The 17,380-nt window shown below is 43.9% G+C and overlaps 2 protein-coding genes across 2 annotated transcripts; both read right to left on the reverse strand.

The window, feature by feature from the left end:
• Nucleotides 1-8,900: 8,900 nt before the first annotated feature.
• Nucleotides 8,901-9,509, reverse strand: LOC123363180 (exosome complex component RRP43-like; the record flags this gene model as incomplete). The annotated part of the gene is made up of 1 exon (XM_045004066.1): nucleotides 8,901-9,509. A coding segment is annotated over one exon (588 nt), but the record flags the coding sequence as incomplete, so codon positions are not given.
• Nucleotides 9,510-12,140: 2,631 nt separating this feature from the next.
• On the reverse strand, nucleotides 12,141-14,875 carry LOC123362697 (transcription factor SOX-17-like). Its single transcript, XM_045003125.1, has 2 exons — nucleotides 14,369-14,875; nucleotides 12,141-13,731 (listed from the first exon to the last, which is right to left on the reverse strand). The coding sequence occupies exons 1-2, from the start codon at nucleotides 14,664-14,666 to the stop codon at nucleotides 12,830-12,832; spliced, it is 1,200 nt and encodes a 399-aa protein (XP_044859060.1). The 5' UTR covers nucleotides 14,667-14,875; the 3' UTR covers nucleotides 12,141-12,829.
• Between the last annotated feature and the right edge of the window lie 2,505 nt (nucleotides 14,876-17,380).

The following is a 17,380-nucleotide window of genomic DNA, read 5'->3' on the forward strand; positions in this document are numbered from 1 at the left end:
AAATCTTACAGTGGCTTTGCTATTGGAGAAAAGTCTTGAATGTACCTTCAATAGTAAATAGGAGGCATAGCAGCTTACAGAGTTCCCCTATGGTGTTTAATGGTTCATCTACAAGAGCAAGAACAGCCAACATGTCAGCTGGATTCATTTTATAACCTTCAGCAGACACCCAAGTAATGTACCTCTCTCTTAAAGAGATCACATTTAGAAGCTTTCATTTTAATATCATGCTTCTGTAACTGTTGCAACATTCTTCTTATATTCTCCATGTGTTCTTCAAAGGTGCCACTGTACATAAAGACATCATCCAGATATGGAATGCACACCTCATCCCTATGTTCCGCAAGGCACTTTTCTATACTTCACTGGAAGGCCACAAGTGTTTTGTTAACCCAAATGGGATTCTAACCCATTCATGTAGACTCCATGAAGTAATGAAGGTTGTGATATGATGACTTTCTTCAGCCATGAAACCTTGGTTTTAGGTCTTCCCTTGATCTAAGACTGAGAACCAAGATTTACCTCCTCATCCATTCAGAACATCTTGGATTTGAGGAATGGAAATCTGTCTGGCATGGCTTTTCTGTTAAATTCCTGATTGTCTACAAAAAGTCTTAGACTACCATCCTCTTTCTAGACACATACCACTGGTGACAAATAGCATGACTATAATCAGGCCCCTGTTTAGGGGATTTTTAAGCCATTCCTTTATTTCTTTACATAGTTTATGGGGCACTGAGAAGTCAGTCTTCTAGTTGCTGGTTGTGTACATCTGCAGACTAGACATCTTCCTTGTGTCTCCATCATTTCTGGAGAAAGCTTTGGACTCTTCTTTTGGCATCTGCTGGGCCATTTTCCTTTGAATCTCTGACAAATGGCTCATGTTCACTGCTGGTTCAAACAGATCTCGGTCATCCCCTCAGTTTGAAGGTGTTCTCTTTACTGGCTTAGTCCTGGATCCTTGGTACTTCCAACTCTGTCTTTTGACACTGATGCTGCCTGTAATTATTTTATATGATGAATACCCCCAGGGAATTTCAGATTTAATCTGCTGTAAATTTCCTAGCACAGTTTGTCCTTTCAAAATGATGGTACGTTTTGATGGGTTATTGACAGGGATATGGATCTGGAAAGATTATTCTTGAGGTATTTTATGTCCAAACCTTCAGGCCAGTGAACAGCAGCATCTTGTTCAAAACACTGCTGTCCAACTTTCAGTATCTAGGCCTGTATGAGCCCAACAGGTTAAATTAGTGTTTTTTCCTTTGGGGATAATTACATCCCTTCTCTTCATTTTAAGAATGCACAGATTGTCTGAACTGCTGTTTTGATGAAGTTCACAAGCGCTTCCACTTTTGCCATACCACCATAAGGAAACATACATTTCATATTGCTAATGAGGCTAGGTGCTGGTGCCTCATCAGGTGAATTACAGCAGTGGTTTTTTACTAGCTCCTCAATTGTAGCCAATGATCAAGTTCTCTAATTTGTGTGGAGTGACCAGCAACAAAACATTTAAGATGTCATCATATTTGCTTAATTGAAACTGGACTTCAATCCTTCCTTTGTAAGGGGTTTGAGGTCCATTGATAGCTTTCAACTCCCATCTTCTCTTTCCAGTAGCTCTTCAAACTTTCCAAAGCATGTCCCTGAGAGATTATCTTCCACCCACTGACTCAAACCAGGCACATCTGTGCATGTGTCCTACAGGGCTTGAGTTTTGTTGATTAAACACATCACACATCTCTTTCCAAATAAATTAGCTACTCTGGTTTGCTACTTGGGTATAAGATGGCAAATGCAGGCTGCTTCTGGTAAATCAGATGCAGTGACAGCTTTGTGTCTGCTCTCTTGTGATTTTCCTGCATTACTTCCTGGCACGTCTGAAACTGTGGTCAAGTATTGCTTCTGCCAGATAGCCTGCAGCTAGCACATTCCTTTCTCTGGCATTGCCCAGGGGTGCTTTTGTTACATGTCTGGACATCTTGCTTTAATATGTTAATTTTGGCTTTCACACCTTTGATTTCATTAATACTAGCCTTTAGTTCCCTGATTTCATACATCAATGAGTCAACTTTTGTTTCTCTACTTTGGTGTGCAACTTCTCCAATAAGGCCTCACCTGCAACCTGATTATCTTTTAAATAAGGTTGCATCACAGCCTGAATATTATCATTCTGCAGTCCTGTCAGGATTGAATGGAGAAACTTGCTTTGTACCAGGGCAGGGTCAAGGGTCATATCTTAGCTCAGAGTCAACTTCTTGTGAGGCAAACAATATCTTATGTCTCAAATCAAATGTTCAGACTAGGAAATTCTGAGGTGCCTCTTTTGGCTCTTGTGCTGCTCTTGAGAGCTGCAGACAAAGTTCAGTTGCATATTTTTCCTGGTAACAAAACCATAAAATGCTCCTCAGTTTTGCAGGCTCAGATTAGATTTTCCCACCAAATAGCTCCTGAGGCTCAGTCATGGGCAAACTGCTTTGATTACAGCTTGGGTTATCTTGCCTCTTTCAAATCCCGCTTTCAATTTGATAAATCAAACTGCTTAGGCTTAACCAACCTTTTTCTGGAGAATTCCCTATCTGTCCTGTCATTTGAAAGTCTTCTTTTAAAATGGATTATATTTTCTAGAGTGAGTGTGATGATTTTATCTTTTAATTTCTTTCATGCTTTCCTAAAACGATATGTCAAGAAATTTTAATTTGTCAGCATATTGTTTCTGAATTGTCTCTACTTTGTTTCAGTTGACTCCTCTTTTTCTGTAGGAATTAGAGGAAAAATCGTATCTTTTAATGCTAGCAGCGTAGACAATCCCTGATCTTCTAACTCTTCACTATCTAAATAGCTTCTTATCCATTTGATTAAAGCAATTATTATTATTATTAATTTTAATGCAATTTGTCCCAAATATGCCCAGAGAGTAACAGGTTTCTCTTAAAAGCTCATTCTTCAACTGGTATCAAAGCTCCCCTTCCTTCAGGTGAATGGTCTCTAATTCTCTCCCAGCCATCCTGCTTGCAAACAATTAAATCTTCCCTGGCTCCTTTTCCTGGAACAGTCTGCAGTCGCTTCTAGGTAGGTTTGTCTCACAGAGAGGTCAGATTATTGTAATTGAGCCTCTCCTGCCTGTGCTCACCAAACGTTATACTCCCAAGAGCAGGGACAGTTTTCAAACTGGGATTTTATTAAAATTAATATAAATCACCCCAACACAGCTTGCACAACCCCCACTGCTACTCAGTCCATGCCTTTCAATGTACATACAACTCTGCTGCTGCACCCAGAGCTTCCCCCCTTAACCCCTTTGCAGACCTTCAATTCCTAAAAGGGCAGAGCACAGGTAAATCTCACCATGACATTCCCTTATGAGTGCTACATGAACTCTACTTTCTCCAGACTCCATCATTATGAAGGGTGAACTTTGACATGTAATTGGGGCCATTGGGCTTCTTTTACACTGGGAACATTTACAAAAAATAATTCACTTCAGCTATACTGGTGGTAGAGCCAGTGAGAGCTGCCGTGTAGAGAAAACTCCTAGAGTTGGATCTGTTCTTCTATGACACTCATCACTGTAGTACCTCACAACCATTAAAATACTTTATCCTCACCCATCTGATATAAGGTTCTGCTATGTGGGATGGAGAACCAAGTAGATTAAGTGACTAGCACAAGGACACACAGGAAGTTTGTGGCTGAGCTACAAATGCAACCAGGATCTTCTAAGTCCTATCCCAATGCCCTGTCCACTAGACCATCCTTTCTACCTCTTTCCCTTACTACCATTTCAACTATGCTTGCTCTTCACCAGCAGTGATGAAAACTGATCTGGCTGCTGAAGCCTCATTTACACTAAAGCTCCCATCAGTTCTAACACTGTAAACATGTTGCACACTGATTGGTGTTGTAAATTTCCCCACAGTAGGCATGAGCTTTAAATGCTAACTTGCACAGGCAGTTTCTTTTTCTCTCCTTTCCCCCCATTTTCTAAAAAAATAAAAATAAAAAGCCAAATCAACAATAATACCTGAGTAAAGGAGAAAAACACCAACATGAATACAGAGCTAGAGTTACACGCGTAAAAATAAGTCAGGGAATAAAAAAGTTTATTTATAGGCATCCATCACACCTCTATCTGATAGTAACATCTCATAGTTACATTAACTAGCTCATCTTGCACATATAAAATATTATCAATAGCTAGTTAAGCTAATAAATATCTGACTTTAATGGAGTAACACCAGGTGAGGATCTGATTCCATATGTCCATGCTGGACAAGTTTACTTTTGTATGCCCTGACTCTTTTGTATTTTAAAATATAATCTTATTGTTGTAGTAACATGGATTTCCATTTATAACATATATAAATCTTGTTCCAATACTGTGAAAACCTTATTCTTTCTGCTTTCCACGGCTCAGAAATTTCAAAAGAAAACCTTTCAAGAAGTGACAGAATGGATGGTGCCCCAGAAATGAGGGTGATTTTCAATGTTTGAATTGTGAGGATGAATTTGGGAAGACAAAATTCATTTTCCCAACTCCTCCAAAGTAAAAGGCTGCAGAACACTCCCCTACACAAACACACCATATCGCTGCGCTGCCATTCAAGCCTATCGTCTGGAATTTCTGGTAGCTACCCTCCATGCCAGTTGTGTACATGTAAGGGACACTGTATCTGCCCATGAATTAGCAGGTAGCCATTTCTTAACTAAAATCAGAAATGATAATACCACCATGGCATTTCAGGGGCATTTAAATGTATAATCATTAAAGATCCCATTGTACATTTCACATAAAGGTGAAACTCACTGCCCTTTCATGCAGAAACTAAGAGGGCTTGAGGAAATGATGCAATGGCTCTTTTGTGGACACTACTTCAGTCTCTGGCTTAGAATGATGGTGCTCCTCCTTTGCATCTTTGATGGTTGTGGGGTGGGGGATCCAGATTTTGGATTTGAGTGAGCACAGAAACAGTAGCTTCCTCCCCTCAACATAGAACTGCCCCCTCCTCCCTTGTGTAGCAGTTATGCATGTGTCTCTCCCATCCCCCTTTCCAAGAGTAATTGCAGTGAAAATAAGGTGGGAATTTCAATCAAGAGTAGAGGTGAAAGCTCTTGTGTCCTATAAATCCCTGATTAGGTGACCACATTTTACCTATCTAAATATCGCTCTGTAGCTTTAATTGGATGACTCTCTTAATTTTCCATCACACATCAAAAATGTTTGTTGGTACTGAACTGCTGCAATATTTCAAATTAGCAGTGAGTGAAGTGGTTCCATGTATAAACTCTCTAAGAAGTGTATCAGATCATTCTGAAACAAAGTTTCTATATAAATACAAGATATTGTTATTAACAGTTGTTTTAACAGCATTACACTTATATATCCAATAAGTATTATATACTCTCTTCATAGGTATTATAAATGAATAAATGTTTGCCTTACTCTTGCAAAGTTCTTGTTGATTTCTGTTGCTTTCACATAAGCAAGGTGGACAGGATCTCACTCCCTGACAGAAGAATGTTCTCTGAATACGCACACAATGCACACAGTCATGGAAATTTTCTCTAATTCGTACTAGCTTACAAAAAGCCCCAATATACTTGTGTAAAAAATTCAAAAGGTAAAACAAAATAATGATGGCACAATATGAGTAACACTAAGGCCCAGTTTGCAAGTGAGAAATAACAACCTATATATTTGAAATAAAAAATTGCATCATGCCAAACGATCAGTTCATGAATCCACAAATATTGGTTTACCTTTTTAGCTAATCAAGATGCAACCTTTAGCTGCAAAAACATATTCTAATATTCTTTATCTTTGTTTAACAGAGGAGAAAAATTTGTTTTAAACAGGATGTGTGCAGAATAAATTTTGTTTCTAAACTGCCATAACAAGAAGCTTTAAAGTAAATCAGACACTGTAAAGTAATTCCACAATGCCTTGGAAAGAGCCCAAGATTGCTGGTTCCTAAATATATTCTCTATGGGTAAATGGAGCTGCCACCCTTTACATGAACAATAACTATATTCCCTTGATAACTGCAAGGAATACTCCATAAAACAAGTTTTTATTCTGATAAGCAAAGGCGTGGAATTATATTTGACTTTCATTGAATTGTTGTTTGTTAAAGTGTTACAGAAGATGATACACTCCTACTTCTTAAAACTATCAGTTGGGTTGTTTGTGTTTTTTAAAGCTGTAAGAACCTAGTTTCTGATAACATTATATTTTTAACTTACTTTGACATTTTCCTATGCCAGACAAAATAATATTACAAGTGTTATATATACAGCTGTGATAACAAATATATGATTTTATTTTGAAAGGAGGGGTATTTGAAATCTAAGGCCTGGTCTACACTGCCTCTTAAGTCGATGGAAGTTACATTGCTCAGGGATGTGAAAAAATCACTCCCGTAAGCAACGTAGCTTACATTGACCTAATGTGGTGTCTATGCCATGCTATGTAGGCGGGTGATGCTCTCCAGTGGACTTACCTTCTGCCTCTTGAGCAGGTGGTGTACTGAAGTCAACAGGAGAGCGCGTTCCCATCAACTCATCACATCTTCACCAGACCCACTAAATCAACAACGATGCATCAATCACAGTGGCATCGATTTAGCCTGCAGTATAGACAAGCCTTAAGACATTGCTGACACTTTCAGTTCAAGCATCTTTACCCTAATGATTAGCTATACAGTATACGCTGTTCACATGTTCCAATAATAAATGTTGTGCTCAAATCATGGCCTTAATTTTTTTTAAGTTACTCAGGTTATCCGGGTTCTCCTCTCAGTTCTGCCACAGCCTTTGTCTGTGATCTTGGACAAGTTCTTTAACCTTTTAATGCCTCAGTTTCCTTCTCTGACATAGCTATTATGCGACAATTCATTAATATTTTTTAAGTTCTTTGCTATCCTGAAGTGAAAAGTACTGTGTAAAAATACAGTATTACTATATCCAGAAGCCACTAATAACTACACTTCAAAGCTGAATCTGATCTGAAATTCTCAATAGCTTCTTCATCATCTTATCCCATCAATCGGGATCAAGAGTTTCATTTTTCATCTCCAAGTGTTCTTGTCAAGTGTGTCTTCCATGCTGACACCAACCTTATCCATGTACTCAGCATCTCAAACCACCTTTTTCTAGGTTGTCCTTGTGGTCCTTGTCCCATGACAACTCCTGTATTCTCTGGCCTACATATCCCACATCTTGTCATTTCACATGACCCAACCATCTCAGTTGATACTGCCTCAGCTTTTCTGTGATGAGTATTACCTGCATCATGGCACTTACTGTCTCGTTGCAAAGTCTATTAACTCTCATCTGACTCAGAATGCCCCTGAGCACTGTCATTTCAGTAGTATGAAATAGTTGTTCTTCTCTCTTCCTCCCTGGCCAGCATTCTGACCAATACGTCATGGAAGGGTCTAATCAAGATATTTATCACTTGGCTGAAATTCTCAATATCACGTGAGAAAATAATGCAGATTTATTATTTAAAATCTCTGAGCAACTCATAACTACAAGATGGAGGAATAATGAGTACACTTCACACAAATAGTCCCTGTTTTCTATCAGAAAGGTCTTCAATGCTATCGAGTTCAGCAGAACAGTTGGTCAGAAAGCCCTGCTCTATACCCAAATATGTACCGGTTTAATTAAAGGTGTGTTTAAAGGGTAAATCGATTTAGTTAAAGCAGGGCAAATGCCTGTGAGGACACTCTTAAACTGATATTTAAAATATGTATATTGATTTGGCTTAATTTGGTAAGCAGTCTACACAAAGAAGGCACATTGCCTCAACTAAATTGGTTACTAATCAATTTAATTACATGGGTCCAACACCTTTATCAGAAGCCTCCTATTAATTTGATGTTTAAAATCTTCAGTAAGCTAAATTGATTTTACACAAACCTGTTCATAAGTGTACACATAATAAGACCACCAATTTGATTTAGAAACTAATTTAATTAAATCAATGTGTTTTTTGAGTAAACCCATCTCAAGGAATTAACTAACTAAATTAATATAAGCCATTTTAAAAAATGATTTAAGATCATCTACACAGAGGCTTGCTCAGTTTTAATTAAATTAGATTTAAATAGATTTTAGTTAAATCTGTGCTAGTTTGTGGGTAGGCAAGGCCAAAGTCATTATACTGAACTAGTGCTATAAGTAGGGTAGATAGCAACACCTCTAGTTATAGTTTGTCTGACACTCTGCATTATAAGACCCTATTTTCAGTCGCTAATACTCACGTTGAAGATTGAAACAATTTGGGCTGAAATTTTCCAAGGCAGGTGTCTGCCTCAGGCCGAAGTGTTTTGGATACCTTCAGCTAAAACGGTTGAGCCATTTCCAAGAATTAAAAGCCAGGGAGAAAAACATTATTATGGCCAAGTTAAAGCAACTCTTACAATGATTTTATTCCACTAGATTATTTGAAGCAGGGACTTTCAGTTTAGCAGGGGTATTGCTCAGTGTCAGGGACATGCCTTTTGCTGTATCCATAAAAATTTGCTGTTTGGCCATTGTAAGTCTGGTGGGGGTGGAGGGGCTTAGCTTGAACATGCTCAGTGAAGATTAGTTAGAATTTTCTGATGATTCTGTTCGTACTCAGCAAGCCCCATATCCCAGAGATGCAAGGGCTGAGCTGCGTTTTCACTGCAATTGCTCCTCCTACCATCTGGGAGCCACTGTGGCACTGAGAACTGGAACAAACAGCAGGGAGACTCTCTCTCCAGTGCTCTCAATGGTCCCCCCCGCTGGCACACTGGCAGTGAGGAGGTGGCAGTCTTACTAAAAGAAAAAAAAAGTATTGATATCTGTTTATTTAGTATAAAGGGTTGGTGAACACTCTAACAAATACCGTTTTTACAAACCCATTTTGAAGAGACCTTGCCTTACGTTTATTTTGGTTTTATACTTTTTATCACTTTATCTATCAGCTTCTTCGCTTCTTTGTGTCTTGTAACGGCCCGGGTGATACAGTCTTGAAGTTTTGCTGCTGTTAGGCCACTTCCACCTGGCTTATGAACAGAACATAGTCTGCCTTCTTCATCCATTACAATGGTTACAGTTCCAGTTGCCAGGTCCTCCTCTTCTGCCGTCGGATCAACAATGAGTATTGTGTCGTCAAATACAGCAAACGATGTAGCAACTGGATGCTTTCTGATATTCAAAGGATTTGTCTGTTTTAAATCGACTTCTGCCAAACCTGTTTCTTCATTTATAGTAAATTTTGGCAACTGTACATTCTTTAAAGCTGCTAACAAAGCAAATGTGCAGGCATCCAAAATGTTTCCATCATAGTCCAAGCATATGAAATCACAGTATAGAACCCAAGCAAGCTTGTCATGTGCAATGCACAGATCTTCTTTCATTATTATTTCTGAATTTTCAATCACATCTGCAATGAACTGGCTAGCTGCTTGAGCCTCTTCCCCAGGAGGTCCGGGACAAAATCTTGATGAACAGAGGGGTTGAATGCAGGTGGGAATACGTCAGGGAAGGGAAGAGATGCAGCAGGGGGAACAGGGGTAAGAGCTTGCAGGGAGGGGAGATAGAAGCCTGTGAGGGAAAGAGAGATGGGGGGTAAGGGCAGAAACAGAAGGAAGTGGGAGAATAGAAGCAGAACATGGGCAGAACCAGAGGTAGAGGATAGAGGAAGCAGCTTAGTGGGGACATGAGAGGAGACGGGCAGGAGCTAAGGACTGTGGAGCATGGTGGGCAGTAGCTGTGGATGGGGAGAGGCAATGAGATGGGTGGTATCATGTGGGATTTGAGGGGGAATAGTAGCAGAAGAGAACAGAGCGAGGCTGGGAGATTGGGGAAGAAGGTTCTGTGGTCACTAGAAGATACTTCCCTGGAGAATTTGGAACTGAATCAATTATTCCAGCAACTTAACATTGCTTTGTTATTTAAGAAATTCCTGTGAAACCTAATGGCTAGTATGTGTCTCCATCCACACATACGGTGCCATGTCTACATAGTAGACATTAACATCCTACTCCTGCAACCAGTTACTCATTACCTCAATGAGGCATTCAGCAATTACTGCCTCATTCAGTGAAAAACTGAACAGTGCTCTGGGAATGAACTGGGGTTGTGTAATGAATGAAGCTATTCTCTGTAGGAATCCTATCTTGTGTTGTAAAAGTTGGAAATGTGATATATGAGGAGTGGGCTGCAGCAGGAGAAAGGATAGCCTTCTGGTAGCCTCCTATGTGATGCTAGGCAAGTCATATAAACCAACATTTTCACAGGTGGCCTCTATGTAGTCCTCATTTTTGGGATACCTCAGCTTGAGACAAACCTGGGATCTGGCTTGCAAAAGTGCTAGGTACTCACAGCTGCAACTGAAGACAATGGGAGTTCTGCTCTGAACATATAAAATGGTAAGTACTCTGAAAAAAAAATCAGACCGCAGGCATCTCAAGTGGGATACCCAACTTGACACTTTTGGCTGTAGTCTGTGCCTCAGTTCCCCATATGTAAAATGGGGATAATACCACTGCCTCACATCATGGGTACTGTGAAGATAATTCATTGTGTGTAAAGAACTAAAATATTATGATGGGAGCACAGTAGAAAAGCCCATGAGGAAGTTAATAATTTTGTATTCACTCCAAGGCTTGGCTGGCATGCAATAATTCAGTGGGGCCAAACACTGAATTATGAGGATAAAAAGCAATATTGAATAGATACCCGTTTAATGAACACCATTCATCCTATGCACTGAATGAATCAGGGATCCTGTGGGAAAAAAAGAGCACGTGATCATTAAGATTGCCTTTGCAACCTTAATTCTAGCACTTCCTACTTTTGAGTGTTTAAGATCACAGTCTTAATGTTATTTAATGTAGAGGATTTATATACATAAATTTATGTTTATTTAAACTGCACCTGTACCATTTACTAATGTAGCAGTAAAGTGTTAAGTTTTGTGATATCTACAACAATTTGGGAGAAGAAAAACTAATACCAAAAAAATGTATTATTGCATTATACCTGATCATTCTAGATTCTGTTTTACGTTTTCATCACCAACAGTACATAAGAGAAACTGGCACAGTGTACCATGTTTGCCTTAGACGGATGCATGAAAGTACATACCTAGACCACATTAATGCTCTTCATCCCTAAAATTTACCATTCCTGCTACCACTCCTGCCCTGCTCTGTTTTAGCTTGCCACTATTTTCTAGAGCATGGGTTCTGTGCTCATCTTCACTGTTGTTCCATTAAATACTGTAGAAAGCACTTTAAAATAATTTGATCCAGATTATGATTTCAGTTAGTCTATGTATTATCTTGAATAACTCCATGGAAGTCTATGAACTAGTCAGTTCCATTGATGTCAATGAGTTTACTCAGGCTTTATGCTGGCCTAGATGAGGTCAGAATTTGGCCTCTTGATCACAAGATACTACATAAAATTATATTCTCTGCTTAATATTTACCATCCCATGTGTATAGAGTATTTATCTGAAATTAAATTAATCTGCTTGCGTACATTAGGGTATTCCCAATGATCTGAAGTTGAGCTGCTAACACAGGCCAGAATTGTAGTTATCTTTGTTGGTAATAAGCAGTACTGGCCTTCCTAAATTGTAAGGAAAAAGGTCAGTTATCCAGTCTGAGATTCCAGCTCACCAGGAGGTAACATTAGTTTGTTCCATTAAGACTCATCTAGTATGTAGGTACTTATTACATTTGGTTTTTTGTTTGCTTAATGAAATATTTCATCAGACACTCCAATCAAAATCCAAGGTCCTTTCTAGAAATGTCATTTGGCTTTGTGTTTTTACAGAGGTGATTTTGATGTATCTATTTTTTTCCTTCTGGCGGAGATGTATCTAAACAAGAATGTTGAAGCTGAGGGGAAGTTCACATTTAAAGTTATTTGCTAGGCTGGGATTCACTTCTAGTAACAAGCACCTTACCTTGAAATCTTGTTTGTTACTCTTCCTTCAGCACAATGGCTTCTGAGGCCCTGAGCAACTGCCATAAAAATAGAATAATCTAAACCCAGCTGAAGGATCAGCATGAATTAGTTATTATACTATGTCTGAAAAGGACCCAAGAACAACAAAGAGAAAATATTAGGCCAAAGGATATTAGTTTGCTCTTCTAGACTGGTAAGAAGTACTGTTCACAGAAGTCAGGAGTGTGTCCCAAACAAGGGTACAGTAGGTCTGGTTATTTCAGCACTAAGAGTCCAAAGTTGGCAAGTAAAAGCCTTGTTTCATTCCAGAGATCCTTTGCCCAAATTAATGATGGCAGGAAATTGCTCACAGGCCAAGTAATTACATTTTTCCCCACTCCATGATTTCTCTGCTTAGAGCAGGATTGGCATTACCATGGTCTAAAAAGGAATGCTACTAGTACAGAAAAACAAATGCATAAGAAATCTCAGTGATTTATTTTCTAAAAAGTACAAAATAAGTCAATCTTTTAAAGGAGGCATTTCTAAAAAGTTTAACTAGTAAAAACATTGTGGGCAAGAGGGGCACCACTTTTATCATTACTCTTACAAAACAGACAGACATTGACATATAAGACAGATGAACCAGCTGCAGGTCAGCCAGCCATAGAAGACCCATACCTGTATCTTATAACAACCATGTTTTATCTCAAACAGATAAGTACTTTTCGACCCAGGTTGACTGTCCGATAGCTCCAGTGAAGATTCCAATAAATTACATAAATAGGAGCAAAGCACACACCCTTCTGTACAAGGCTTCCCATCACTGGGGAGTCCGCCACAGACTCACAGCTACTTCGCACCGCGAGAGCGCTGGGAGTGACCGTGTCTCTTAGGCGTCTGGGTAAGTGCAGTAATACACAGCAGTACTCGCATCCGAAACCACCGAGGAGAGGGGCCCGTGGGCGTCTGGCGCGGCCAGGCCGGCGTCGTGGCCCGGGAAGTGGAGCCCTAGCTCGGGCTTGCAGGCGAAGTGCAGGTACTGCTCGAACTCGGTGCGATCCACGTCGCCCAGCAGCTCGTCCTGCGACAGGTGCTCCAGCGGCTCCCTGCACTGCTGCGCCTCGGGCGGCGGCGAGGGCTGGCAGGGCTGCGGCGGGAGCTGGGGGGCGCGGGCCGGGCCGGCGGGCGGGCACAGCTGCCCGTAGTAGGCGTGCAGGGGGCCCTGGCAGCCCAGCAGGCTCTGCAGGGAGCTGAGCTGCCCCAGCGGCTCGGCGCGGGGCAGGTGCCTGCGGAGCGCGGCGCTGGCCTGGCTCTCGGCCCCGTGCGCGGGGTACTCGGCCGCGGGGTAGCCGTAGGGCGCCAGCTGACACTCGTCCTGCAGGGGCGGCGTGAAAAAGGCCGCCTCGCTCTCCGCCGCGTCCAGCGGGGACGGGTCCGGGGTCGGCAGGTTGTAGCCGTCGAAGGCGGCAGCCAGGGGCTGGCAGTCCCGGTAGTGGCCCAGCGCCGGGGGCAGCGCGCTCTGCACGGCGGGGTAGCCCTGCTCCGGGTAGGGCAGCGCCAGGCTCTCCACGCACATCCTGCTGCCCTCGCTGGCCAGCCCGGCGCCCGGCGCCTCCGCCAGCCCGTGCGCCAGGAAGCCGCTTTCCACGCGCTTCAGGCGCTTCACCTGCTTCCGCCGGCGCGGCCGGTACTTGTAGTTGGGATGGTCCTGCATGTGCTGCACCCGCAGCCGCTCCGCCTCCTCCACGAACGGCCGCTTCTCCGCCAGCGACAGCGCCTTCCAGGCCTTCCCTGCGGGGCGACAAACCGCGTAACCCTGCGGCTCTTCCGTGCGCCTCCCGTGCGCCCCCACCCAGCACCTGGCCGCCTGCGCCCGGCCGCCTCCATCCCCCCAGTGCGCCCCCACCCAGCCCCCGGCCGCCTGCATCCGCCCCCACCTGCCCCCTCCGGCTCCCGGCCGCCTCCATCCCCCCAGGGCGCCCCCACCCAGCCCCCGGCCGCCTGCATCCGCCCCCACCTGCCCCCTCCGGCGCCCGGCCGCCTCCATCCCCCCAGGGCGCCCCCACCCAGCACCCGGCCGCCTGCATCCGCCCCTTCCCGCTCCGGCGCCCGGCCGCCTCCATCCCCCCAGTGCGGCCCCCAACGCCCGCCCGGCTCCACACCCCGCTACCCACCTCGCGCTCCCCTCGCTAACCCAGTCCCCGGGCGAGAGGCACTGGCCACTCCTCCCATACCCTCTGCCCCCAGCGCACCAGCCCCGGCTCCAGTCCTCGCCCGCGGGGCAGGTACCAGCAGCACTCGGTAACTTTCCCTGCGCGCCGCTCGCAGAGGGCGGGGACCCTCCCCCACTCCCCAGCTCCGGGCCGGGCTGGGGCAGGTGGGCGGAGAAGCCCCCCCGGCCCGGCCCGGCTCACTAGCGGACACTCACCCAGCATCTTGCTGAGCTCCGCGTTGTGCAGGTCCGGGTTCTGCTGCGCCAGCCGCTTGCGCTCGTCCTTGGCCCACACCATGAAGGCGTTCATGGGCCGGCGGATGCGGGACTCGCTTTTGGCCCGGCTGCTCGCAGCCCCCGCCGGGGCCGCCTCACTCTTCACCTTGGCGTCTGCGAGGGGGCTCAGGGTCTCTGCCCACTGGCAGGGGCCCAGCGCCGGCATCATGATGGGGAGCGAGCACCTTGCCTGCGTCTGGTCGTCGCTACTGGCGTAGCCCGCATCGGGGCTGCTCATCTCGGGGCAGCCGGGCCGGAGCCACCGGGAGGAGCCGGCCTGACCCGGACCCGCCTCCGACCCCTCCCCGGGCAACAGCTGGCAGGAAAGGGACTGTCCGCTCCGAGCAGCCCCCTCTCCCCTGGCTCGGCTGGGGCAGCAGGGACAGCTCCCCGGGCAGGCTGGGCGCGCGGGGCTGGGCGCGGGGACGCCGCTGATTGAAGCAGGGTCTCCAGTGAGGGGGGGTCACGGGCTCACTGCTGGCAGCTGTCAGAGCGCGGCCCTATTTACCCAGAGCCGCGGCCAATGGCGGGCGGGGGCGGGGTTTGGGCTGGGAAGGTGACGGGGGGCTCGATGCTCTGAGCGGGGAATGGAAGAGTCCCAGCCCCGCCCCGCCCCTTCCAGCGACTCTTTACCTGTGCGGGTTACAAGACAGACAGCGCCCGGCGGGGACGGATTTTTCCAGGATTCAGGGTGGGGGGAATTATTCGGTCAAGCAATCGTCCATGTGAGCAAATTATAAACCGATACTTAGCTGTAACCTTAACTACGGAGACACGGGAGGTGGATGTATAATGGAATGCATAACGAGAGATCTTTTATATGGATTGTTTGTATTGGCCCTGGAGATCATCTCATACATGGACTCTCGTCTATGTCTTAGCTTGACAAATCACCTGCTTCATGTTTGGTGTACTGGTATTAAAAACTAAGCAACACTCAGTTTATTTAACGTGAAACGTGTCCCTGGTTTTATATCGAAATGTGTGTAAGTGACGTTAAATTACACCGATTTCTGAAATAAGTGATATCGCATTTTCTAAAAATTGCCTTTTAATTGTTTCTTTATGAAATATTTGTTTTTTTAAATGTGTTATTATTAAATATATCAATGTTCCCCGAAAACATCAAGTGTCCTTAAACATTAGATTGTGAAAGATTCTTATTTAGATAAGGAAGTCTGAACAGCTCTCGGCAAATAAATTAATATTGAATGAATGAATGAATGAATCATGCTTTAGGTTAATTAAGTCCATCTGGCAAGTAAGCGCAACACTTTTCCCCCCTGATAAAGTATGCAACTCTTTGTCAACTCCTCTCCACCAAATAGCTGGCAAGGGTGAAAGAGGAAATCACTGGATAATGTTAAACATATGCAGTGTTATGACTGGCTGCAGTGCCCAGAACCTTAGAGTTCAGGTGCCAAGTACCCATGATGACCAACGGGATTGTGCATTCCTTTGTTTGTGGGGGGTTTGGTTTTTTGTTTTGTTTTGTTGTTGGGTTTTTTTTTGTTTGTTTGTTTTTGGTCGTCGTCTTCTTCTCTAGAAGCAAATGTACTAATTACTTTGGCTTCTTTAGATTTCTTCCCATGCCTGTGTTTCAAATGGTAACATGCAAGCAATTTTGTGTATTTCTTATCAAATAAAGTAATTTAACCCATTAATTTAGTCCTTAACCTACCACAAAGGACCCAAACCATTAGCAAGTGAGTAGTTTAACGACAGGCTCCACAAAGAGAAACCATTCCATCGAACCGTTTGCTGGAGGGGAAAGGGTTTGGGAATGGAATACACACTGGTCAAGAAGGATCAAGGCCAGCAGTAATTGAAAGGTGTCATTGTCGGCTTGTTTAGCAGATGTTACAGAAACCAATGCAGACCAAACCTATTCTAATAGGATATATATATATATCCTTGAACTGCAGAGTAGATTTGAACAGCGATTTAATCTCTCCACAAATCATCTATATTCTTTAGATTAACATTACTCTAAATGACTCAAATCAGGCATTTGTCCCCTTCTTATATCTTGGGGCACTGTAATCAGCAATGGATTTTTTTATGTACAGAAAAATTGAACGGCTTGACAAGAGCAAGAAAAATATTATTTCACAGCCCAACATTGTCCCTACATTTTCTGTCTCCTGGTTTTGCAATGATTTCACAGGACGGTTATATTACATGGAATATAGAAATGAATGGTACAAGAACTCCGATTATGCTATTGATGCTGATATTCAATCCCGCGTATTTTACCTTGCCACTACATTTTCAAAGGCGGCAGATTTTGTAGGGGCAAAACATAATTGCATCTTAGAAATGACCTGGGGGAGCTGGAGGTTTTGACATGCTGTGGGGGAGCTGGTGGGGGTGATCCTCTTCTCTCCCCATTTTCCGCCTGTCCTAAGAATGGGTGTAGAGCTGACTTTCATCTGGGGTAGGCTGAGTTTCTGCATCCCTAGCATGTCTGCCTCAGTTACAAACTTTATCTTCACAACCCTAAGGATTAGAAACATTGTTTTGTTTAAAATTGTAAACAGAATCTGCTTCACAGTTCTGCAGTGCAGGAACTGCAGAATACTTGGGAGGCTGGCTGTATAGCCCAGGGGTTCTGAAACTGGGGGTCAGGACCCCTCAGGGGGTCGCAAGGTTATTACATGGGGGGTTGCGGGCTGTCACTCTCCACCCCAAACCCCGCTTTACCGCCAGCATTTATAATGGTGTTAAATATATTAAAAAGTGTTTTTAGTGCATAAGGGGGGGTCGCACTCAGAGGTTTGCTGTGTGAAAGGGGTCACCAGTACAAAAGTCTGAGAACCCCTGGTATAGTCCCATGGAATTTACATACACTTAGGAAACAGCAAAGAGTCTTGTGGCACCTTATAGACTAACAGATGTTTTGGAGCATGAGCTTTCGTGGGTGAATACCCACTTCATCGGATGCAGGTGGGT

This window comes from Mauremys mutica, chromosome 2 (assembly GCF_020497125.1).
Source record: "Mauremys mutica isolate MM-2020 ecotype Southern chromosome 2, ASM2049712v1, whole genome shotgun sequence".
Taxonomy (NCBI): domain Eukaryota; kingdom Metazoa; phylum Chordata; order Testudines; family Geoemydidae; genus Mauremys; species Mauremys mutica.